Source organism: Muscardinus avellanarius (genome assembly GCF_963383645.1).
Source record: "Muscardinus avellanarius genome assembly, chromosome: 18".
In the NCBI taxonomy this organism is placed as follows: Eukaryota; Metazoa; Chordata; class Mammalia; order Rodentia; family Gliridae; genus Muscardinus; species Muscardinus avellanarius.
This window is the reverse complement of record NC_137804.1, coordinates 23699308-23724821: the sequence shown is the minus strand read 5'-3', so window position 1 is coordinate 23724821 and position 25514 is coordinate 23699308. Positions and strand designations below refer to the sequence as shown.

The following is a 25514-nucleotide window of genomic DNA, read 5'->3' as shown; positions in this document are numbered from 1 at the left end:
ATGTTCTCTCTCTGCATTGTCCAATATGGCAGGCACCGAACTCAGGTGGCTACTGAGCACTTGAAATGTGGCTAGTGTGATGGAGGAACTGAGTTTTTAATTTCATTTAATTTTAATTCCTGATTTTATTTTAAAGAGCCATGTGGCTCTTTAAATGTGTAATCCTGTACGGTACCAGACAGTTCAAGCAAGGCCCGAGTTCCTGGGCCCTGGCCTTGACACAAAGATTACTCACTGCCAACTGTCCTCAGCACAAAATGTACAAAACGCAGTGGATTTTCACAGGGCCAACACAGGTAGCTTTCAAGTGGCATTAGAGTGGCCTGGCACAGAGAAGCTGGCAAAACACACACATAAAAGGAACAATGAGGCACCGTTTTGCAGAGATTGCGATGCTTTATGGGTCTCCGTCTGCGATGAAGCCCATCAAAGGGCAGGTTCATCCCTCGGTGACCAGACTTAATTGAAAATTTAAGACCCAATCAAATCACCCAGAATTGAGATTCTTTTGGCAGCTTATTCACCTCGCTGTGAGATTCCTGCTGCTTTTTGCCTCTGCCAACCCTACAAGTGAGGTTGCATGTTCCAATATCATCCACAATGGCACTGAGCTTTAATCAAGGGACACACAAAGCCATGTTAACTCCCAGCCTGTGTCTGTGTCTCATAAAGGTGCTGCACACGGTCCCCTTCTTGCCAAAGCCACAAGGTGGATGTGGGCCAGTGCCTTGTCCCCAACTTGTATTTGCTCAAGAGTCACACGGGCATCCTCTCTATGAAAAACAAGCATATGAAATACCACTTAAAATTTTCCTATGAAAGATGATGCCAAAACCTTACAGAAAAGAAATACGCTTATATGCTCTTCTGTATATGATAGCACCAGTTTCTAACAAGCATTGTTCTGGCTGATATTAACGCCTACTCCTCGGGCATTTTTCAAGTAGATCTAGAGATGTCGCATCTTTGGGCAAGTTACTCTACTTCTCTGTTTCCTCATCTGCAAGAAGGATCGAGCATACCCATATAGCTCACTGGGCTACTGCAAGGTAAATAACATAAGAAGCCCTGCAGGGATGAGCAAGTGCAGCAACTTAATTTGTAATGGCTCCAAACTGAAAACTATCTGAATGTCCATCAACAGACGAGTGGAGGAACAAAGTGGTATGCGTGGACTCCTGCTCAGCCATACGGTAGGGATGCACACACAACATAGATGCCTCTCCAAATGAGTAAGCCAGGTGAGTGCAGAGGGTGAGACTGTGTGCGTCCATTTATAAATAATTCTAGAAAATATAATTAGTGATGGAGAAAGTAAAAGAGAAAGCAAAACAGTCTGAGGATGAAGGGCTGGAAAGACGGACAGTTGGAAAAAGGACACAAGAACACAAGGGACTTTAAACATTCTGTATGTTGGTGTGGTGATATGTTCCATGACTCTGAACACTTTAAATACCTGCAACGGAGTGCATTGAATTTCACTTCAATAACGTTGGAGGAAAAGTTAGGAAAAAATGAGATCAGGAATAGAATTTCCCATCTCAGAACTTGGCACACAGCAAGCCTGCAACGATGTTAACTCCACTACAGAAATTGGAGAATGAGCTCATTAGAAAAGCTGGAGCCGGGCGTGGTGACGCACACCTGTAATCCCAGCACTCGGGAGGCTGAGACAGGAAGATCGCAGTTCGTGGCCAGCCTCGGCTACTTAGTGAGGCCCTTTGCAACTCAGTGAGACCCTGTTTCAAAATAGAGAATTAAAAAATAGACCTGAGTATTGGGTTCCATCCCCAGTACTGCAAAAAAAAAAAAAAAAAAAAAGTAAAAAGAAAAAAGAAAAAAGAAAAAAGAAAAGCTGGAGATGCTGCCAGGGGAATGAGTAAGGGAATCAGGCAACGTCTCCCATACTCCTAGGTGTACTCAGACCCAACTACTAGGATGGCTCTTCTCAGCTAAAAAGTGTAAACACAGAAGAGCACAAAGATGAATGAGGCTTAGTATTTACCCTGAAGGAAACACAAATTGGCTTAATAGATGATGTAAGGAAAGTGTCACAAGTTAGTATTGACAAACTACAGGCATGCAGAAGACAGTATGTCTGAGGGGAGATGTCAAGAAGGAACGATTCCAGGTGGGTGGGATTCTAGCAGTCAGTGACGGGTGGGGGCCTTGCAGGGAAGCTGGGATCGCAGAGTCCCCAAGGAACACGGAAGCTGGGATCACAAGGTCCCCAAGGAGCAGGGAAGCTGGGATCGCAGGGTCCTGAGGGAGCAGGCCAGGCTACAGCCATGGCACATGTTCCCCGGGGGATGAGCAGGCAAGAGTCTACAAAGGGCAGAGCCAAGCTGCAGAAAGCCCTGGGCGCCCGCTTAAGCTTCAGCTTCATCTGCCCAGGGAACCTGCCAGAGTTGAGCATGATCAGATGTGTGTCTTACACAAACAAGCCCTGTCTAGAGGGCAATTTGGCAATTTATCAAGAGTCCTGACATTCGCATCCTTCAACTTGGCAATTCCTGAGGAAATAATCAGAAATGTACACAAAGATTTATGTACAACATTGCTTATCACAACATTATTTATAATAGCCCAAAGCCCAAAATAACTTAAATGTCCAATAAGAGGAGACTGCTAAATAAATTATAGCACACTGCATGATTAAATCACATATAGCCATTAAATCATGCTCTCAGAGCAACGGATGACAGGGTGCATGCCTCCCTACGGAAAGTTAAGTCGCAGAAAAGTAGGATGCAAAAATACATGTTGAGGATCCATTCAACAAATATTTATCAATTAACTACTAAGTGCCAGGCACTGTCCCAAGCACTGAAAGTAGATCCGAGAATAAACAGACTCCATCTCTGCCCTCATGGGAAGGCATTCTACCTTTCATGGAGGAAGGCAGACAGCAAACAAGGAAGCAAAATATAAAGTGCCTGAGATGGCAAAAAGTGCTATGGAGGAACTCAAGACGGGAAAGAGACGGAAACTTCAAACAGATGGTCAGGAAAAGCTTCAGTGAGAAGGGGTTTAAGAAAGTGAGGCGAGGGGATCTCTGGAGAGGACTTGAAGGCAGCACAAGAGCCCTGGGGAAGCCAGGAGGTTCCAGAAAGCAGGAGGCCAAAGAAGCAGAACACAGAAGACAAGCAGCAGGAGAATAAGGTTAGAAGGAAGCTGATGTTCCTGGGGACACGCGAGGGGAGCCACAGGAGGGCTCTGAGCAGAGCAGCTGAGTGATCCCGAGAGGAATGGAAAGGAAGCAGGGAGAGAAGCCAAATGGGATTTCCCCCAGCGTTGTCCTAGATCAATATAATGGGCACGTGTTCCATTTTATAAACAAGAAAAAATAAGATGATGCAATCAATGATAGCATGGCACAGAGATGCAGGGCAGATGCTTCCATGAACAGAAGAAAACGGAAATAATGAGAAGGTTAGGGAAACGATCTGCATAGTAAGCAAAGAATGATACGTGTTCACGGAACTCTATTGTGAGCTAAGTCACTCTTCTTAACTTAGAAAAGGAACAATAGAGCCAGGTGTGGTGGCGCAAGCTTGTAATCCCAAAATTTGAGAGGCTGAGACCGGAGGATCGCGGTTCACGGACAGCCTCAGCTACTTAGTGAGGCCCTTTGCAACTCAGTGAGACCCTGTTTCAAAATAAAGAATAAAAAATAGGGCAAGGGATATAGCTCAGAGATCAAATGCCCCTGGGTTCCATCCACAGACCCGCAAAAATAAAATAAAATAAAATAAAATAAACAATAGTCAAGACTCAAAAGATATAGGAGAGAAAAAGAATTCCCCATGACCCAACAGGGTAACACTCAATATTTATCATCTTAGTATTTTTTTTTTCGGGTCTGGGAATGAAACCCAGGGGCATTTGACCTCCGAGCTATACCCACTGCCCAATTTTTTATTCTTTATTTTGAAACAGAGTCTCACTGAGTTGCGGAGGGCCTCACTAAGTAACTGAGGCTGTCCTTGAACTGCGACCCTCTGGTCTCAGCCTCCCAAATGATCATCTTAGTATTTTTGATGGAGGACTTTCCCTCCAGTCCTTTTCCCTATATTATCTTTTGCTTTTTTCTAAATCATCTGTCATTGCCCAGGATGGCATAGGCATTCAATAGTCACTGACCAAATAAATGGATGATCCAATGTTCCAAATCACTTTGTGTTACATTAGTTAAGTGAGCAGTATTTTCAGACATGGTGTTCACAGACTGGAGTAATGAGACCTAACTGTGGGCAAGGAGAAGCAGAGGTCACAGGGGACTAAGACGCCAGGTCTGGCTGTGTAAGACAAAGGTGCTGACATTGTTCTTTTTTATTTTATTATATTATTATTATTATTATTATTATTATTATTATTATTATTATTATTGGTGGTGGTACTGGGGTTCCTGGAAGCCCGTCTATCTCCGGGCTACACTCCCAGACCTATTTTATTTTTGGAAACAGGGTCTCCAAAGCCAGCCACGCTGGCTTAGAACCTGTGCGATCCTCCTGTCTCTGCCTCCCAAGCGCGGGGATTACAAGCGTGCGCCACCACGCCCGGCCTGACATTGTTCTAAAGGGCATCAGAAGGAAGCAGTTTGGTGAGGAAGATCCTGATTGGTTTTGGTGACTTGGAGGGGTGCACAGATGGCCCTGAAACTGCCCAGCTGCCCACTTCTCTCCACATTGAGATGGTGGCAACAGGAATGGTAGTCAAGGAAGAGGTGGAGGAAGAGGACGAGGAGGACGAGGAGGACAAGGAGGAGAAGAGGAGGAAGAGGAACAAAAGGAGGAAGAGGAGAGAGGAGGAAGAGGAGGAGGAGAAGAGGTGGAGGAAGAGGACGAGGAGGATGAAGAGGAGGAAGAGGAGGAGGAGAAGAGGCGGAGGAAGAGGACAAGGAGGAGGAAGAGAAGAGGAGAAGAGGAAGAAGAGGAACAAAAGGAGGAGGACGAGGAGGAGGAGAAGAGGTGGAGGAAGAGGACGAGGAGGATGAAGAGGAGGAAGAGGAGGAGGAGAAGAGGCGGAGGAAGAGGACAAGGAGGAGGAAGAGAAGAGGAGAAGAGGAAGAAGAGGAACAAAAGGAGGAGGACGAGGAGGAGGAGAAGAGGTGGAGGAAGAGGACGAGGAGGATGAAGAGGAGGAAGAGGAGGAGGAGAAGAGGCGGAGGAAGAGGACAAGGAGGAGGAAGAGAAGAGGAGAAGAGGAAGAAGAGGAACAAAAGGAGGAGGACGAGGAGGAGGAGAAGAGGTGGAGGAAGAGGACGAGGAGGATGAAGAGGAGGAAGAGGAGGAGGAGAAGAGGCGGAGGAAGAGGACAAGGAGGACGAGGAGAAGAAGAGGAGGAGAAGAGGAAGAGAAGAGGAGGAAGAGGAAGAAAAGGAGGAGGACGAGGAGGAATACTGGAAGCCCCTAGTGTGTGCCGCATGCTGCTGAGAGCTTCACAGACATCCCCTCCTCTACCCTTCACAGCTGCCCTGTGATGTGGACACACTCGTGCTCCTTTTGTGGATGGGGACACCGGGGCCTGAGAGGCTTACGGTCTTGCTGAGTGACTCCAAAGCAGAGCCAAGACAAAACCCACACCTATGAGGGCTTTCCCCTCTATGTTCATTCTCCTCTGTGTTCACAGAAGCCTAAAATACTCTCCAAAGCTCAGGGAAATGGTGTTTTAAGCTATCTTTTATTTACAGTGCCCAAGTTTCACTCTGAACTTCCTGGGACTCAAAAGGAAGTGTACTAGCCGGGCGTGGTGGCGCACGCTTGTAATCCCAGCATTCCGGAGGCTGAGACAGGAGGACTGCGGTTTGCGGACAGCCTCAGCTACTTAGTGAGGCCCTCTGCAACTCAGTCAGCCCCTGTTTCAAAATAAAGAATAAAACAAAGGGGGGAGGGGGGCTGGGGAGGTGGAGCTCATAGGTAGAATGCCCCTGGGTTCCACCCCAGTACAAAAACAAAACAACAACAACAACAACAACAAAGAAAAAGTACTATCTTCCTTCTTCCAAATATACATTTTATCTATCATTTGACTGATGATTATAACTTGATGAGCTCTTTCTCCCCGATGCATTTGACTTTTCTTTCTCTCACCAGAAACCAGGACGGTGCCTGTGACCCTCCCTCCCGGCCCAGCACCAGCCTAACTCCACACAGCCCAGGCTCAGCAGGGACTCTGGGATGATAACCTGGACCATTAGGTACCAGTCACCCCAGGGCCATTCCCTGCTTCCTCAGACCTTGGACACTGGTTGTAGTAAGTGGCCCAGACTCCTTCTGGCCCCGGTGTGCCAAAGCCGAGTCCAGATGGACAAGCAGGTGACCACGGGAAGGTGAACTTGGGCAGAAGGGAAGACTGGTACAAGGAGATAAGGCAAACCTTCCTTTCCTGTGGGGCTTGCTACTAGAGTCTGCAAACTGGCGAGACCACGGAACAAAGTCAGCCTATTCATGTATTGTGCTTGGTTCAAAGATGGATCTACTTTGTCATAATTTTAATTAGCTGCTATATTTTAAAAAGTGAAAGGTTTTATCTAAAAATCGGGATTTCTGTAAGCTGGTCCCTTTAGATGGCCCTGCCCCTTTCTGGTTCTTCACCCTCCCCGCCGCACTCACTTTTCCTCTTCTACCCAGACAGAGACCTCACCAGGAACAGGGCTGGGTCCAGCCCTCCAGGTCAGGGGGAAGCGGGGCTGGGGTACTCACCTGCGCTCAGGGTCGTAAATTCCAGGAAGCGGTATTCATAGGCCACATCTACCTTGGTCTCCACCTGAGGCCTCTTCAAAGTTGAATAAATATTCCCAGGTCGTTTCTCATCCCGTTTCTCCAACTTGTTCAATCCGCAACCCATTTTAGCAGCTGTCCACAAAAGAAAAAGAAAAAGGTTGCTTTTTGTTTTGTTTTGTGTGTAATGTATTTGTCCAGAAATGTCGTTTGTAAACACCATAGCATAAAAGACCCCTAACTTTCCTGAAGGGCATCAAGGACCTCAGCCTGTATGAAATCAAGAGTGTAATTTAATACAGGTCCTGAACACAGAGGACTTCACCCAGTACCCAGGCTACTGTCTCCTTCAATTAGGATGCCATTACCAGCCATTCTGCGATTTTTAAATGACACCCAAAGCATACCTGTTTTATATCTTTTTGCTCCTATCTGAGGAAAATAATACCTCAGAGCGGCACAGTTTCACTATAATCTGTACACATGATTAAAAAAATGGGACCTAAAAAGCAATACCATGCATTATGGTGTCAGTCCGTCTGCAGAACAAAAGATGTCACCTTCCCTGCAGCCAATAAGAGAGAATAATAAGTTGCTGTTACAATTTCTAAACTCTAGAGTCCTTTCTACCCTCGACAGTAATTACTTAGACAGGAATTTGTATTCATAAAACATCTCTAAAAGTAAATGGCGATATTTTTATGGGTCTTGTCTAAAAGTCCCCCTTCTCTTTTTTAGCCCAAACCGCAAGAAATAATAGTTTTGCTTCCCCGCTCTTAAGAGTCATTTCAGACCAAAATGAAAACTGACTGGACATTAATAGCAGGGCCAGAGAGATGGGAAGCAGACACCCGTGTGCATTAGAGGGAAGATCTACAGCTTCTATTTCAAAAGAAAATGGGGAAATGTTAAAATAATGTGCATATCAGGGTGGGCAGGGCTTCTCTTTCAAGGAATTCGAAACAATGAAGGCTCTCTGTTTATTTAGGCAGAATGACATTCATGAAATGACTTTTTCTTCACTCCCCAGACCTCGGCAGGAGAGATTTTCCTTTTGTGGACTGAGCGTGAGCGATACTTCCCTTCTCTCTGGGGTACCAGGGCTGCCATCGGAACGTATTTCATGAAAATATTAACTGGCCAAGAACATCACACACAGAAACACAGCAACGGCTTCCTTTCAGAGATAAGAATTTCCTTTGGCTCGATTCATTCATAAGGTACCCAGCTTCCTAAGGCAATTTGGCAAGTTCTAGAAAAAACAAACTGAACCTCAAAACAGCCGCGCGGGCAGGGGAGTGGACGGAGGTGGGTGGAGCAGTGACAACCGGGCTAGACTTTGCAGCAATTAAAAAAAGTCAGAAAGAATGGATGAGAACAGGAAGGCTTACTTATGCCTTAATAAGGGAACATTAGTGTCCAAAGGGCCAGCGCAGACATGATTTATGTGCAGTCTGCATGGACTGATTACTTGTAAAATACTCTGTAGTTCTGCAGATATAATAGCTGATGCCTACAGAGACTGCATATTTAACTGCCAAGAAGCCAGCCGACTGGCCTCTGCTGGGGAGAGGCAGAAAGGAAACGGACAGGGGGAGTCCTGGGTGCTGGGAACGGATAACCATGGTGAGATGGGCATCGTGTCCACCAGGCCAGGGTTGCAAAGCACCCAAAGGCTCACCAGGCCACTCATTTCGGCAGATTTCCCACCAGCCGACTATGGATGAGCACCAGTGGGTATTTATTCTCTGCCCTCAAGGGGATGGAGCTGGTGGAAGAGGTGGGACATTTTATGATAACAGAAGACTAGCTGTGCTACACGGATTTGATTGTGTAGAGAAGAAGCAAGAGCCCAGCAAGAGCAAAGACGTGGATAGAGGGCAGCCTGGTGTAAAGGTGAAGGGCTAAGACAGAGCGCCAGGGCCTCTGCTGCCCACTGGTGCCCTCCCCTGAGGAAGGCAGCCCTGTCCCACTGTGGCTTCTGAGTGGAGCATGGGCTGCACTGAAGTTCCTACTTCTCCTCTCCTGAGCTTTACAATCCTTTACAACCCTCCCGGCAGGGCTGCATTAGTAGGGAAAAGTGAACCAGAGTAGAATATTTTAAAACTGATCATGAGAAGCTAGTCATATACAGAAACATGGAGATGGGGACAGAGGTTTCTTAGACTGGAGGTGGAGTTCGGCAGTGGAGCACCTGCCTTGCATCACCAACCCTGAGTTCCATCGTAAGCACGCCCCCCCTTTTTTTCTTAAATAGGACATGATAGGTATAACTATAAAAGTTAAATCTCTATATACCGGCATAGATTAAGATTAATTTTTTTTTCTGTTCCTCAACATACACCTTAAAGAGAGAAATGGCAATCCCAAGCCTGGGAGAAGCTGCAGTCCATTTAACTGATGGCCTGCTGGTCAGCTGGCTCCCTGAGAAAGGGAAAACCCTGATACGCAGCATTTGCCACTCTCTGCCATGTAAACACCCAGATCTCCAACGATCAAGGTGACGTCGCTGACACAGGCTTGAGAAGAGATGCCGTCAGCTCTGGTGAGCCAGGGCCAGCCGGCTCTCACACATGCCTCACTCACTCAACAGTGATTGTGTCCATCATCCGTCAGAACGCTCCACAGAACAGTAAGGCAAAGAGGGACGAGCGATCAGTGAAGTGTCTGAACAAGCATGTCACCGTGAGGGCCGACTGTACTCACAACCAAGAGCAGACTAAAAGAAGCTCCATTTCATTGCTCCTCAGGGCAACGGCAGGAGGACCACCATGAGATCCAACACACATCTCTACCAGAAGAGCTACATTTTGGAAGCTGATAATACTGGTTGAGCGTCCTAATCCAAAAGTCCAAAATCAGAAGGAAATGTTCCAAAATCCAAAACCTTTGAGAGTCAGTGCTCAAAAAAACTTAAGATTTCAGAGAATTTCAGAATTCAGATTGTTAAGACTGGTGGGAAGGGATGCTCAACTGGTAAACTCTATGCAAATATTCCAAAATCAGAAAAAGACTAAAGTCTGCATGGCTGCACATCCCTCACACAAACAGAGAGTGTTGCCACAGAAGCACATCTCTCTCGGTTTGCCTTCTAGAAAGGCAAAAGGTAAATGGCAAATGAGAAGGTTTCTAGATGTAGTTCCAAAATCCATTGACACTCCTCCCTTTGAGAGCTTGGTTAGATACCACCTCCCCAGAGGCTCTGAAACTGCTCTGAAACAACATGACAGAGTACCAGTTTCTGGACTCAAGTTTTAAAAAACTGGGAGCATCCACTTTCTTGGGATGCCTGCTCTTAGAATCCAGCCACCATGCCATGAGGAAGCTCAAGCAGCTTCCAAAAGAGGCCCATGGGCAGGGGAACCCACACACCGTGTAGCCAGCACCAACCTGCCCACCATCTTGCCAGCTAGCCACCAAGGAGAAGATCTTCTGCCTCAGAAGACATCACGTAACACCATGTGTAGCTGTGACAAGCTGTGTCCAGCAGGCCCTGCCCAAACTGCAGACTCCTGAGCAAAAGAAGGCATTGGGGTTTTAAGCCTCTAGGCTTGGGAGTGGTGCATTTACATACTATGTAACTAATGGACCAAATTCACTCAAAATCACCAAGGCCTTCCATCTCTTGGTTAAGTATCAAGTGAGGCTGGGCTGCATGTAGGGGTCCTGGCTTAGACACTCACCCTTGAAAGAATGCTGTGGTTGTTTCCAGTTTGGGTTGATTATAAACGTTTACACTTTTTTTTAAATATGTGGGCATAGGTTTTCACTCTAGAGCAAATGCCTAGGAGTGGGGCTTGGGGTACGATGGTAGGGGAAGGGGCTCTGTATATAAGCAATGCTTATATATGCTCTTTATGCATGTACGGTGGCCAGCTGCTGCCACCACTGGAGACCTGGTGGGACCAATGGACTAGCTAAAAGACCCTTGAGAGACTGACAAACTAGGTCTCCACCTCCTGCCCACGCTTGGACACGGGGGCACCAGAGGGATGTAGGAGCAGCCATGATATTCACTGGCTATTTCTCCTTCCACTGTTTCTTGTTTGTTTGTTTGTTTTTTTAATAAAGGACACATGCTAAAAATCATATGTGTCTTGTACTCCCCAGTACTTTACCTATGGTCCATCAAACTCCGATAGCTCACTCTCCAAATCTCTATGGTCACCTCACATTGACACCTAAAGTAAATCAGACTACTTGTTTTGTGTGAACTGATGGCTGGATTAGCTTGATGGGCAAGTTGTACATGAGTTTGGTTTTCTTTTTATGTCTTTGTCTTCTCAAGAGACATCCCTGCAACTGCATGCATGTGTCTCCCTAGCACTGAAGGACCAAGAAGGACCTCCCAATAGGTTTTTGGAGTAGAAGGAAAAGAAGCAGTCTTTCCCCCAGGCCTATGGTGAAAACAGATAAAATATACATCTAGCTCTCCAGCAGAAATTGCTTAAGAATAATTAGGAACGAGATGCTTTCTAGGGAGGAAAAGAAGGAAACCCGAGGAATGTTCTGAGACTCTAACTGCAAGGAGAGGATCTAAGACATTGCAAATGGCCAGGAAGCAAACATCCCTCACCAGCGACATCCTGGGGAATCAATTCTTTCTGAATGACAGCTGAAGTGGGCTGTATCTTTGGTACATGGTGGACAAGCTTCATGTAGAAGCTAACAGCTCCACAAGGGAGGGAACTCATCTTCCAAGCTCATCCATCCCTTCTTTCGACACACATTTAACATTTGCTGAGTCGGGCACTCAACCAGCGAACATAAAAACTAGGAAGGTCAAACACTGCCCTCATGGAGGTCACAGATGAAAGGGGGACAGACGACCTGAAGATACCCGTGGCACAGTGAGGCTGGCTATTCTAGAAGTCTGGACAGAGCACCAGACATTCAGGAAAAAAAATTGTTATAGGAAACAGCATGTCACCATGGACGTGGCTTCAGATGGAGCTGAACAGCAAGGAGACAGTGTCTCTTGTTATTTGAAGTGTTAAAATGTTAAAATTATTATTTTAAAAGTATTTCTAATTTGTTTCTGTAATGCTTCCCAAGATGTCCATAAGACACTGGAAAATCACCTCAAAAGGATCTCCTTCGGCCGGGCGTGGTGGCGCACACTTGTAATCCCCGCGCTTGGGAGGCAGAGACAGGAGGATCGCGCAGGTTCAAAGCCAGCCGCGCGTACTGGCTTAGGAGACCCTGTTTCCAAATAAAAATGTAAAAATAGGTCTGGGAGTGTAGCCCGTAGGTAGAAGGGCTTCCAGGAACCCCAGTACCACCACCAAAAAAAAAAAAAAAGGATCTCCTTCGAATGAGATTACTCAAGAGTTTATAAAAGCCTCATCTTAAAAATTTATTATTATTATCATCTAAGCATGTACACATTTAAATAATGGGGGCAATACATGTAGTTATATTTTCAAATACAAATTAGTTTCATTAAGAGTGAGCCCTCATTTACCACACTTGCCACTAATCTGCGGCAGCCTGTAAAGCTAATTTTAACAAATGCCAACAGCTCATGACAAGCAACCAGAGATGGAGTCATTATATGAAATGATGCTGGATCCGCTGGCAAGCTGACTTTTTATTTCTACAGTCAAATTCCATATCTGAAGTCTCAAACGTGTTTATTACATCATTCAGTCACTCAAAGTAAGAACTGATAATCCTAATTAAGAAGTCTTTGCATAGCAACATCTCCCTCCATCCGGAAATGTAAATGAAAACTCAGTCAACTATTCATTTAGTGTCAAATTCTGATATCCTGCAAATATAGTTTAAGAAACCCAAGGATAACTAAAATCCACCCGTTGAAAGCATCCGTGGTCCAATGCCAAGTATAAAGAACAATCTGTTTAAAACAGTATTATTGTATGGTACCAACTTTTTAAAGTGCCTGTGTTGTATTTACGTAGGAAATCCACATCCTGTATGAACTAGCAGGGCATAGACCACAAGTTAAGACCGTTCCTCTGAGTCACAAGACCATGGGTGACATTTTCAAGTTGTCGTTTTTGAGCACACATTATTTCCACAGCTGAAAACATTATGTTGCTCAGTGATCTTCCCAGTATTTCCACCCTGTGTGGACACTGAGTAGGGATGTCCTGAGTGGCCAATAGGATATTGCAGAAATGATGGCGCATGATTGCCAAGGTAAGGCTCTACTTTGCCCTCTCTGGATCATTCTCCCCGGGGACAGCCAGCTGCCATGTTGTAAGGACACTCTATCAGCCTAGGGACAGTCCTCATGGCAAGAGCCAGCAATAACTTGACACCCATGTGGAAGTGGCTCCTTGAGTTCCAGAAGAACCTTATTGCCACTCAAAAAGCCCTGTCCAAGCCAAGGCCAGAACCCAGGGTGCCGCACATACTAGGCAAACACTCTGCTATTAAGTCACACATCTTGGCTGTAACCTCAGGAAAGACCTGAGTCAGAACTACCTGGCTAAGTCACTCTGGATTCTGGACTCACAGAAACCAGGTGAGATGATGAATGTTTATTGTTTGAAGCCTCTGAGTTTTGGGGCTAATTTGCTACGCTGTGGTTAATGATTGAGACCAGCAGTTTATGTTACAAGTCATGCCCCTCTTTGAGAAGCTGCATTGTGGAGTGGTTGAGAGCAGACTTTTTAGCTGCCAAGTTTTGGAGTCATTTGTTAAACAGCAAAGATAACTAATACAAGTGGTGTTTACATATGAAAATAAAACACTTGCTTACCACCACTATCCCACCCCTACAACCTATGAACATCTCAGGGGGGGATCCTGAGTACATTTCAATGTTGCTGCTTCCAGTACAGCAAAAATGGCTCCCTCTCAGAAGAATTTGCTACTCAAACTGTGATCCCTGGGTCAGCGTCACTGGTGACCTTGTTAAAAAGGCAGGATCTCATTTCCCACCCCAGACCTGCTGAAACCAAACTGATGATCTATCGACAAGTGATTAATTAAAGTTTGGCCCAATCTTGCTGCACACTGGAATCACGAGAGAGCTGTTAAAAATCTTGATGCCCGGGGCCTGATCACCAGTATTTTAAACTTCTAGGTCACTAGGTATGTAGCCAAGGTTGAGAATCATTGCTCTTGGAGTACACTGTCTTTTCCCCCACCAGCCCTCTCCAACTCCTAGCAGCCATGGCTCAGGGGATCCCAGTATCTTTCCTGAACCTCACATTCTTGGGAACCACAGCCCAGAGCTTGCTCTGTTCCTTAGCAGCTCACTCCCAATCTCTTGAATCTCCTTCTATTCTACCTCCTATCCCCCTTCCTAGGTTCCTCTGCCATTCTCCCAAACACAGGCACACCCCTGAATTTCCAGCCTCAGCCCTCCTCCTGTCTCACTTTTCTAAAATTATTTTAATTATAAAACTCTTCAAACATATGGAAAGTACAGAAAATGAGACATCCATGTGCCCACCACCTGGCTTTAACACATGCTTAGGCTTTACCTTATTTGCTTCATATCTTTTTTTATTTTTTTGCAGATGTAAGACTTGGACACAGCCCCTCTGCCCTTACTCTTCTCTCTATCTTGCTATCCCTACACACATTCTTTTTCCATCTACATATGACATCCGGAACAGCATATAGCAGAGACTCTGGAATATTCTCAGTGGATGGAGCCCTTAGCATCTCAGTAGGCTTTTCATGGTACCTCATAGGTTGCAAGAACGCCTAGCGGTCCCATTTATTAAGTAGTGATGCGTAAGCAATGCAGCATTTGTGTATAGCCTGAAGCAAGGTAGAATCTTGAAAATTAAATACATATATTGAAAGAAAAATGTTTTCTTCCCTTCTTAAATAACCATGAATATTTATTAATGACTTACTAGAAGGTGGGCACCACACAGCTTCTCACACTTTGAAATCACATGGGTCGCCACTCTCATTTCCTATTCCATGGTGATTTTCTTAGCCACCACCCAAGATCCCACCCACTTTGCAAAGATATGACAGCAGCAAGAGGGATGTGGTGCCAAACTGCCTTTGAGGACCACTCAAAATCTACCGAATCTGACTTCTCCTCACCCATCTAATTTCTCTTACAGATTTTTGCTGGATTAACTTATTCTGCACAGTCTACATATAGAAGCCTACGTATAGGAGTCAGAAGTATAATCACATCCTCCGCTGTCCAGCCTGGAGTCTGAGCTCAATCTCACTCCAAACTCCCTGAAGCCAAGTAAGACTAACCCATTGCGATCTTAGGTGTACCCAGAAGTGTCTAAACACCATGTGTCCACCTCCCCTGGGCCCTCTGTCTAGCAGTCCCTTCCCTTCCATTAGTCGGGATTCCCAGAGAGACAGAACCAGGAGGGTGTGTGCGTGTGCGTGTGCGTGTGTATGTGTATGTGTGCGCGCACACACGCAGAGAGGTGACGATAGATAAATACAATTGATAGATAAAAAAGATTTATTTTAAGAAAATGGCTCATTTGATTTTAAGAGACAACAAGCCCAAATTCTTAAGGGCAGGACAGAAAACCACAGATCCAAGGAAGAGTTGACATTGCAGTCTTGTGTCCAAAGGCTGTCTGCGGACAGAATTCCTTCTTTATCGGATCCTCAGTATTTTCTCTTAAGGTCTTTAACTGATTGGAACTCCCCCCCCCCCATCTACATTATGAAGGGTAATTTGCTTTGCTTAAGTCTGCTGATTTAAATATTAATCACATTTAAAAAGCAATATAATTGGGCATAGGGCTCATGCATCTAATTACAGTACATGGGAGGCTGAGACAGGAAGAGCACAAGTTGGAGATCAGCCCCTGCAGCTTAGTGAGATTCTCAGCAACCTAGAGAGACCCCATTTCAAAATAAAAAATAGGGGCTGGGCTCATGAGTAGAATGCCCTTCAGTTCAAGCTGCAGAACCTAAAGAAATAAAACAAAAACCAACACAAAGTTTGGTGTTTGACCAAAAACTGGCCACCAGAGACAAGTCAAGTTGACACCACAATTAACCACCACACTCCACTTCAAGGCTGGGCCGGAGCAGGACTGCCTAAGACAATCACTCACTCAACAAATATGTATTGTAAAGCCAGGTGTGGTGGTACATGCTTGTAATCCCAGTACTTGGGAGGCTGAGACAGGAGGATTGCAGTTCGTGGCCAGCCTCAGCTACTTAGTGAGACCCTGTTCCAAAATAAAGAATAAAAATTAGGGCTGGAGGTAGAAGGGTTTCCAGGAACCCAGTATCACACACAAAAAATCAAATTTCACTGATTTATGTATGTGTTTGTTGTCTCTCTGCTCCTGAAAGTAAGTGCCATGAAGGCAAAGTTGTTCTTTATTATTTTCTTTTTGCCTTTTTTGTTTTACTTTGGCATGACCAGTAGTGCAAACTGCGATCTGTGATCCTCCTGTCTCAGCTTCCCAAATGTTGGGATTACAAGCGTGCGCCACCATGCCCAGCTAGTAGTGAGAATGTTGACCCAGACACCTAGCCATGGCCTGCCACAGCATTGGGGAGACCAGATGACAATGAGCAGCAATCAAATTCCAGGTTTGTTTTTTGTTTTTGTTTTGTGTGGTACTGGGGATTGAACCCAGGGGCCTTCTACCTGTGAGCTACATTCCCAGACCTATTTTTTTTTTATTTATTTTGAAAAAAAAATCTCACTAAATTTCAGAGGGCCTCACTAAGTAGCTGAGGCTGGCCATGAACCTACGATCCTCCTGTCTTAGTCTCCCAAATACTGGGATTACAAGCCTGTGCCACCACATCTGGCTTCTAAGTCTGTCCTGAAGATATAAAATGAATTTATCTATGGGTAAGAAATAGGGAATGAGAAAGGGGGCATCCTAGACACCTCTAGGGGCAGTTGCCTGAGCAAACAGAAGCTGCAGTAGCCATCTTCTGAGAGGCAGCAGGAAGCCAGGAGTTTGCACTGGAGGCAGCAGGGCAGCAGGGTGTACCAGTCTGGAGCTTCAGTGTTGCTGTCCCCACCTGACAGCAGACCCCTCTTTTTCATCCCCTACAGTAGCCACCTGAGACCCTACCCCTCATAGAAGCTCAATAAATACCCACTAGGTCATCTTCCTTAGGAAGTAGGAAAAACCGTGTGTACTAAAGGATGGAAAGCGGCCTTTGAAATGCTCCTTATGGCTTTCAAGTTCATTTTTTGGGGGGAATGGGTCTTGGGGATGGAACCTTCCCCTTTGAGTTATACCCCTGCCCCCTTTTTTAAAAAAATGTTTTATTTTGAAATAGGATCTCACTAAGTGGCTGAGGCTGGCTTCAAACCTGAGATCCTCCTATCTCAGTCTTCCAAGTACTGGGATTACAGGTGTGCGCCTCCACACTCTGCTTAAATTCACTTTCTTTACAGTCCAGCACAGGGTTTCTGACTCAGGTTATTGGAATCAGTCTGCCTAGGTTCAAATCCTGCTCAGCTTACTTCCTGGTTATATGGCCTTAAGGAAGCCTTTAAAATATATATATATATATATATATATATATATATATATATATATATACATACACACACACACACACAACACTTTTATTGGTGCATTGTAGTCCCACATGATGACAAAGTTCAAAGTGATAGGGGCATACATGCACACAGCACTTAGTAAGCTTCCCCTGGGCTCTCTCTACTCCCTCTGCTTCTCCATATGTGGTATTGAGATCAGCATCGATAATTTCATATATATATATGGTTTTTCCTTCTTCATCTAAAGTTCCTCTTGTATCTCCATTACTTCCTATCTTCCTCATGTGAAAGAACATAGTCATCCGTAAAGCAGGACATATGTGGCATCTACTGATAGGATTAGGATTAGATAAGGTAGGGTGAGTTAATATTCAAAAGGACTTAGAAAAGCTCAGGCACGCAGAATGAGCAGTGTGTTAACCATTTTAGTATGATATTAGTATTTCTTGTTATTCATCATAAGGATTCTTTTTAAGATGTTCTGGACTGTAGCCACAAGAACACCACACTGAAAAGGGTGCTAACAAGATGTTACGAGACACTGGAAAATCTCCCAAACTTCTTCACATTAAAAAAAAAGCATTGAAATGAACAGTCTGATTTTTTGTACTTTACATATATGAAATTTGGTAATACGTGATATGGTCACATTCCACTAATGAGAATCTGTATGTGATTAGCCAGATCTCTTCTTATCCAACTTGATGGGTAAGATCTGTTACAACAGCTTCCACAAATCTGAGGCATTTGAGAGCTTTCCATAATGCCCTCAGGAGGAGGAGGGTGAAATACAAAGTGGAAAGTTTTGACACACACACCCCAATGGCAGCTGATAATCCTCTGTAAATTCAGACCACCAAGGAGGTGTGTCTGTGGAACAGAAAAAGAAGACATTCTGCCAGGGGTGGTGATGCACTCCTATAATCCTAATACTTGGGAGGCTCAGAAAGGAAGATCACAGCTTCCAGGACAGCCTGGGCAATTTAGCTACATTCTCAGCAAGCTAGTGAGATCCTGCTTCAAAACAAACAAACAAAACAGAAAGGGCTAGGGATGTAGCTTGGAAGTAGAATGCACACACACACACACACACACACACACACACACACACACACACACCATGTTTTTCAGGTATAAAAGCCAAAGACAGTTTCCTGACTGAAGACTGTGGACATCTTTGATACAAAATCATGAGCTGGTCAGCATTGCAGTGACCAAACATGGCTCTGTCCACTGTCCCTCTGGCTTCTTTCGATACCCGCTAACACCTGAGGGTTGGCTTCCTGTCTCCTTAGAACCAGATTCTGGAGCACTGAAACCACAGGAGAGAGGAGAGCCGCAGTATAACCGGGACACCAAAGCACCAGCCCTTCCCATCAGCCCCTGCACCCCTGAGGCAGGTTAGGAAACCCCAAAGGAGCTTTCAAGTACCCCCAAATGGTACGTCCTCCAGCTCAGTCTTGGCAGGTAGCCATCACCGCAGAATGAGACCTGATTTCCTAGCTCTTTGGATCCGACCCGCTGAGAGCGATTTTTCTTCCCGAATCCAGCCTAGGTAGGGAGTAAGTCACACAAATGCATATTTAAAAGCTGAACCGAATCTTTATTTGGAGAGCTAAGGAATTAGCAGGGCTCAAGCAGTGGCCATCGCTCGCCTGCTGCACTGATCTTTTATGAGAATACATCTTGATAAAATGTGCAATGATAACAATGAAAGCCCCTTTGGGGGCCCGGGAGAAAAGGGAAACTCAAATGTATGACAAAATCTGAATGTGAATGGAAGATCACACACACACACACACACACACACACACACACACACCTTTAAAAGGTAAATATAAAAGAAACGTCTGGCTAAATTTACTTCTTTGTCAAGTGAAAAATAGCCTAAGCCTTGGCCATGTCTGTTGCCAATTCTTAACTGGGGTGGGAAGGAAATGCTTACTCTAGGGCAACTCTATGAAACCGAGCTTCCAGTAGTGACAGCTGTCCGGCATCTCTGCTATCCAACTTAATAGCGGCTAGCCAGCTAGCCACATGTGGATCTGGACCATGTGAAACTCGGCTAGTGAAACTGAGGAATGAAAGGTTTAATTTGGTCAAAATTTAACTCGTTTATATATGCATGTAAATAGCCACATGTAACTAATGGCTACTGAATGGGACAGCTCAGCTATAGATACTCTAACCAAACACCCATCAATGTTGTTGTTGTTTTTTCTTCAATAAAATCACAATCCTAGCCAACCAATAATATCTTAAATTGTGGCCCAAACTAGCACTTTCATATAGGCCTCAGTCAGCAAAAAGAAAAAGAAGCCCGGGCGTGGTAGTACACACTTGTAATTCCAGTACTTGGAAAGCTGAGATGGGAGGATGACAGGTTCGAAACCAGCCCCAGATACTTGGTGAGACCCTCAGCCACTTAGTGAGACCTTGTTTCAAAATAAAGAATAAAAAATCAGGCTGGGTGCGTAGCTCAGAGATAGCCTCTAGGTTCAATCCCCAATACTTCAAAAGAAAAGAAAAAAAAAAAAGAAGTACTAAAGAAAGTGATTCCAATCTAGGTATGGTGCTAAATGCTTGTAACCCAATAGCTGGGGGCTGAGACAGGAAGGTCACAGGTTGAGGACCAGCCTCAGTAACTTAAGGCCCTCCACAGCTTAGCGAGACCCTGTTTCAAAATAAAAAAGATAAAATAAGGTGGGGATGTAGCTCAGAGGTAGAATGCCCCTGGATCAATTCCCAGTACTACACAAATAAATAAATGGATGCATACACACGCGTGATCCCAGTGTGTCGTTTCCTGGAACTCTGTTCTATCCAGTTGACATTTCTATTATACTGTGGTTTCTTGTATTTGGAACTCTCTCCTTGTAGATGGATTCTGTCTTCACTAACTCAGAATATCCAGTCCTGCCCCTCAAGGTCTAGGAAATATAAAAATGTAAAATTAGGGCAAATTAACCTGGCTACGCTTCAGTTTCCTCCAGGCTAAAGTGCAAGAAATATCAGCACTTATCTTTCATGAAGATTAAATTCAGATAATGCATATAAAGTACCCAATAGCACCTAGCAAATAATAAGCTCTCTGCAACTAGTAGCTATAATTATTATTTTGTTAATAACAGTAGTGAAGTCTGTAAAAAAAATGGTGCTAATAATTTTTTTTTTCTGCAGTAATGGGGATGGAACCCAGGGGCATTCTACCTCCGAGCTACACCCCCAGCCCTTTTTTTAATTCTTTATTTTGTAACAGGGTCTCGCTGAGTTGCAAAGGGCCCCACTAAATAGCTGAGGCTGTCGGTGAACCACAATCCTACTGTCTCAGCCTCCTGAATGCAGGGATTACAAGCACATGCCACCACACCTGGCTAAATGAAGGTTTATAGTTGATAAAGTTTTCCAAGTTAAACACTTTGAACCTGTCCCCAGGCTAGGGTAAAGTGGCCTCAGCTAAAATACATCTTGGGAGCCAGGCGGGGTGGCGCACCCTTATAATCCCAGTACTTGAGAGGCTGAGGCAGGAAGATGGCAGGTTTGAGGACAGCCTCAACAACTTAGTGAGGCCCTCTGCAACTTAATGAGACCTTGTTTCAAAATGAAAAATAAAATAGATCTGGGTGTGTAGCTCAGAGGTAGAACACCCTGGGGTTCAATCCCCGGCACCAAAAACCAAAACCAAAACAAGACAGCCATATTGGGGCCTGGAGATCTTGGTAGCTACTACTGTCAACTTCTAGAGAAGCAATCACCCAGATGAAATGTCTGTTGGCCTCCTACTCTGTGGCAGGTACCATTCTTAGACTAGTTACTAGCATGAATGAACAGTACACTATCTGGAGACTATACAATCCAGCATCTGACTCCTACAAAGCCTGGTCAGCACTGGGACACTTTGAGGAAATGTACGAATTTCATCCCAGGTCCCACCAGGAAGAAAGGCTCACTTCCTTCCTGTTTCCAGAACCATTTAGGATCAGGTGCTGCTGCTGGTCCCACAGAATGGAACTGAGGGGCCCATTTCCCAGCCAGGACAACAAGAGGGGTGATGACAAGCCACATTTCTCACCGAGAGGCCAAATCACTTTCACAGGAGAGCTGTATTTTGAGCCTTTGAAAAGTCAAACCCGACCCCTTTCAACAGCCAGCTGCCCTAGCTGGTAAAAATCCATGGGGAATCTCCACCAAGTTCACATCACCAAGACCAACAGGCCAGAAATCCCCCCAGGGGGTTTCCAAGCAGAAGGTTAGTGGAATTCTATGGGGCTTGGAGGTTATTTTTCTTTTTATAGAACCCACTCAATCAATCTTTCACAACCAAAGGTACATTCCCCGATGGAATTCCCTTCTCTGAAGATCTCTAAAAATAAAATATTCATCTGATCGTCTGCAATAATTTAAGCTTAAACCCATTTACTGGCAGTCAGGGATTTCTTACAGCCTCTTTACCTATGAAAACATGTTCCAGACTATCTCAGGTGATTCCAATTTCTGGGTCCCTCTGGGCCCAAGAGAACACTAATCAAACCTTGGTCTTGTCTTTGGGATAGGGAAATAGGGTTGAAGTATATAGAAATCTCATACTTGTACTCTTTCCTAACAGTGGTGTAAAACACTACCACCATGTTGGAAAAAAGTCTGGCAGTTTCTTAGAAGGATCAGATACACCTCCTGTGGCCCCGCAATTCACTCTTAGGTATTTATCCATGTGAAATGAGGACATCTGTCCCTAGAAGAGTTGTACAGAGATGTTCATAGTAGTGTAGTTCACCATAACCAACAACAAACAACAAAAAATCCTGGGCATAGCCCATGTGTCCACTGACAGAGAAATGCATAAAAACTGATGATATATACATACCTCTGCAATATAACACAGCAGAAAAAAATACAAATTATTGCAAAAACAGTATGCTGGGCTGATGGTAAAGAGATGGATAGACTGAAGCGTAATAAAGTCAATATAGAAAATAGAGCAAAATAGAGACCAGGTATGAATATTTAGATGTTCATTGTTCTTACGACTTTTCTGTATCTTAAAAAATGGGATTGCCACTGGGCATGGTGGCACGCTCTTGTAATCTCAGTACTTGGGAGGCTGAGACTGGAGGATCGCAGGCTTGCTGCCAGCCTCAGCTACTTGGTGAGGCCCTGTTTCAAAACAAAGAATAAAAATAGAGCTGTGGTTGTATCTCAGAGGTAGAATGCCCCCGTGTTTAATCCCTAGTATAACACACACATACACACACAGACGCGCGCGCACAATGGGATTGGGAGCCAGACATGGTGGCACATGCTTGTAATCCTAGTACTTGAGGCTGAAACAGGAAGATTGCAAGTTCAAGGCCAGTAGGAGGTAACTTAGTGAGAACCCTTTTCAAAATAAAAAATAAAAAGGGCTGGAATGTAGCTCAGTGGTAGATCACAGGAATAGGTTCAATTCCAGGTCCACAGACACACATACACACAAAATACATACATACATACATACATATAAAGAATGGGAGTAGAATAGTAGAATAGAGTCATGGTCTTTTTGTGTGTGTGTGTGGTACTGGGGACTGAACCCAGGGACACTACTTCTGAACTACGACCCCGCCCTCTTTTTTATTCTTTATTTTGAAACAGGGTCTCACTGAGTTGCAAAGGGCCTCACTAAGTGCTGAGGTTGTCTGCGAACTGCCATCCTCCTGTCTCAGACTCCCAAATGCTGAGATTATAAGTGCGCACCACCACGCCCGGCTCTCACAGTGCCTTCTTAGTCCACCCAATTAGAAATTTGACAAGGAACCCATGCCCAGCACACTATGGGACCAAACAGTTTCAATTCTGACAAAAAGTGAACACTGGAGGAACACTAGTAGCTTTACAGGAACTCACATCACTCATGCCAAAGATTTTCTGCCTGTTTCCCTACAGACAAAGCAATTATTTGAATGTAAGCCAAAAAAATTCCTGCTTGAGAGGGAAAGAAAGAACTCAGTGACTTGACTCCCCAATTTATTCCATTTCAATTCCTGCACCAAATCTATTAGCTAACTGCACAAGATTCCACTTCCATTTGCCCCCTGTCCCTGCAGCCAAAACGGAAACAAAGAAAAAAACCAACCCGATGACTGGCTAAGCTGGTGTAGCCGGAGGATGACATCCCGCTCTGGGGCTAGTCACTGAGAAGGGCTAGAAACCCCAACGAGGCCAAAAGAGGATGCAGCGCTCAGCCTGAGGTTAAAGGGATTTCTCTGGGGTTAGTGCACAGGCACCCAAGAGCCCCAAACAACCCACTGCTTACGCCTTCCATGGGGCTGGTGACATCCGGGGTCACTTGAACTTCCTTGGAATTCAGCTGTTCGAAAGTACAAGCTAGGACTCTGAGCCACGTGGGGTGCAGGGTGGCCCTACCCACAGGCCCAGAGGTCGCTCACATTACCCTGGGCTTCCTTCCTGGCAAGGCCTCGCTTATCCTGAGATGACACCATGGGATGGCAGAGGCTGGAAGGCGCCCTGGTCCGCCTGGGCGCGCGCCGAGCATCGGAAATCTGTAGCGACTGCAAGAAGGGGGCCGCTGCTGGGTACCAGACGGCCACTCACAGGCAGAGACCTGTGCCAGGCTTTTTCTTAATACTTTTTTTTTTTTTTTTTGGTTTTTGTTTGTTTTTAAGCCCTTAAGCAAACTCACTGACACCACCCAGCGTCCCTGGGAACTACCCACAGCCGCCTAGGGCCGCTGGGCGCCGGCCGCAGAGGCGGAGGGAGCGCGCCCGGGTCCACAGCCGCGGCCTCCACGCGGTCTGGAGGTGGAGGGCACCACCCTCGGCGGGGACCCGGCGCGCGCGCCTGACGACCCGAATCCTGAAACACGCCGCCGCCCCGCCAGGCTCCCGGCCACCCCAGGGCCCCCGCGCCTCCGAAAGTGCGCTTGGGGGGGGAAGAAGATCCCCTGCAGAGGGGTCCGGGTTTCCGAGTCTCGGTGCCTCGGCGGCTCCCGCCCACCCTGCACCTCCGCCCCGGCGAGCCCACCCCGGGGCGCACGCCGCCGCACCCCGGGGCGCCGCCTGAGCCCCGCGAGGACCCCCGCGGCAGCGTGTCCTGGACCCACCTGTGGCCTCGGGGCTCCGGCTCCGCGTCCCCCCTAGGCGGCCCTGAGCACGCAGAGCCCACCGCCCCCGCCCAGGCTGCAACCAGCCAGGGGTGCCCCCTCCCCCCGAAAAAAAGTTGGTCCAAGACCCGGCGTCCCATCCAGCAGCCCCCTCCCCTGGCAGCCGGGCCGGGAGCTCGCCTGGCCGCCCCGCAGCCTCGGCACAGGACACCCTGCAGGGAGGTGGGCGCCGCGAGGGGCTCGCCCCGCCGCCGGGTCCTGGTCCGCGGCGCCCACAGGAGGCGCCGCGCCCGAGCCCACCTACCTCCCCGATCCGCGGCGGAGACGGTGCGGGCGCCGCGTCCCGGGAGGAAAGTTTGTCCCTGCGGCGGGCGGAGCAGCCGCGGGCGGGGGCCGAGGGCGGCGGCCAGCCGGTGCGCGCTGTCGGCCCCGCGGCGGCGGTGCGCGTCCCTCCGGAGCCCGCGGCCGCCGCGCTCCCGCTCCTGCGCCCCGCGCCCGGCGCGCTCCGCGCAGCCCAGCTCAGCCCGGCCGCCGCCCCCGCCGCCGCGCCCCCGCCGCTACACTTCCTCTTCCTCTGAACTCATGTGCAAAAAATGCCGCGCTGCATCTTCGGGGGAAGCCGAGCGGCCCCCGACACCCGCCGCGGGGGCCGCGCGCCCGCCCCGCGCCCCCTCCGAGCTCTGCAAAGCCACCTCCGTGGGGGCCGCGGGGTCCCGGGGCCGCAGACCCTCCCTCTCGGCCCCGCCTAAGCGAGGTGGTGTGCGGCCAGGGGGGAGCATGGGAGTCTGGCGGCCCCAGGATTTTTTGAGCCGGGAGGCTGGAAAGGCGACCCCCGTCTAGGTGCTGATGCCCCAGGGCGGGGGAGGGGAGGCCTTAAGGGAGGGACACACCTGGGCCCCATGCCACAGGTGGGAGCGGCGAGGTGGCTTTGCTGGGTGTCGGTAACAACGCCACTGTCCCCTCCACACACTGCTCCCCCGACCCCAGGTGTCCAGAAGTTTTGAGACTGTCTAGCCCAGCCACTTGAGATTACCCCGGAGGGGATAGCATAAATAAAGTGCTGGGACAGGGCCGCGTTACCCAAGTGGAAATGGGAGGCAGCGGGGCCATTATGAAAGATGTTCTTTTAAAAACTTTTTAATCAAAGCCAAATTATCGTGCAGAGGTGAAGAGGGGGACCCTAGAGCCAAAGGTCCGGGTTGGCCTTGGCGTCTGCGCTCACTCCTGTGTGACTTTAGGGGGT

General features: G+C 46.9%; 1 protein-coding gene across 1 annotated transcript in view; it reads right to left on the bottom strand.

Annotated features, from left to right (window-relative positions):
• Nucleotides 1-24617, bottom strand: part of RFTN1 (raftlin, lipid raft linker 1) — a gene marked incomplete at its 3' end in the record, with an annotated part of 204880 nt that extends 180263 nt beyond the window's left edge. The window contains exons 1-2 of the mRNA XM_080715947.1: nucleotides 24576-24617; nucleotides 6705-6857 (exon numbers count right to left, since the gene is read on the bottom strand). Of these exons, the coding sequence (XP_080572073.1) occupies nucleotides 6705-6849 (145 nt within the window). The 5' untranslated portion in view covers nucleotides 6850-6857; nucleotides 24576-24617. The remainder of the gene's footprint in view (nucleotides 1-6704; nucleotides 6858-24575) is intronic.
• Between the last annotated feature and the right edge of the window lie 897 nt (nucleotides 24618-25514).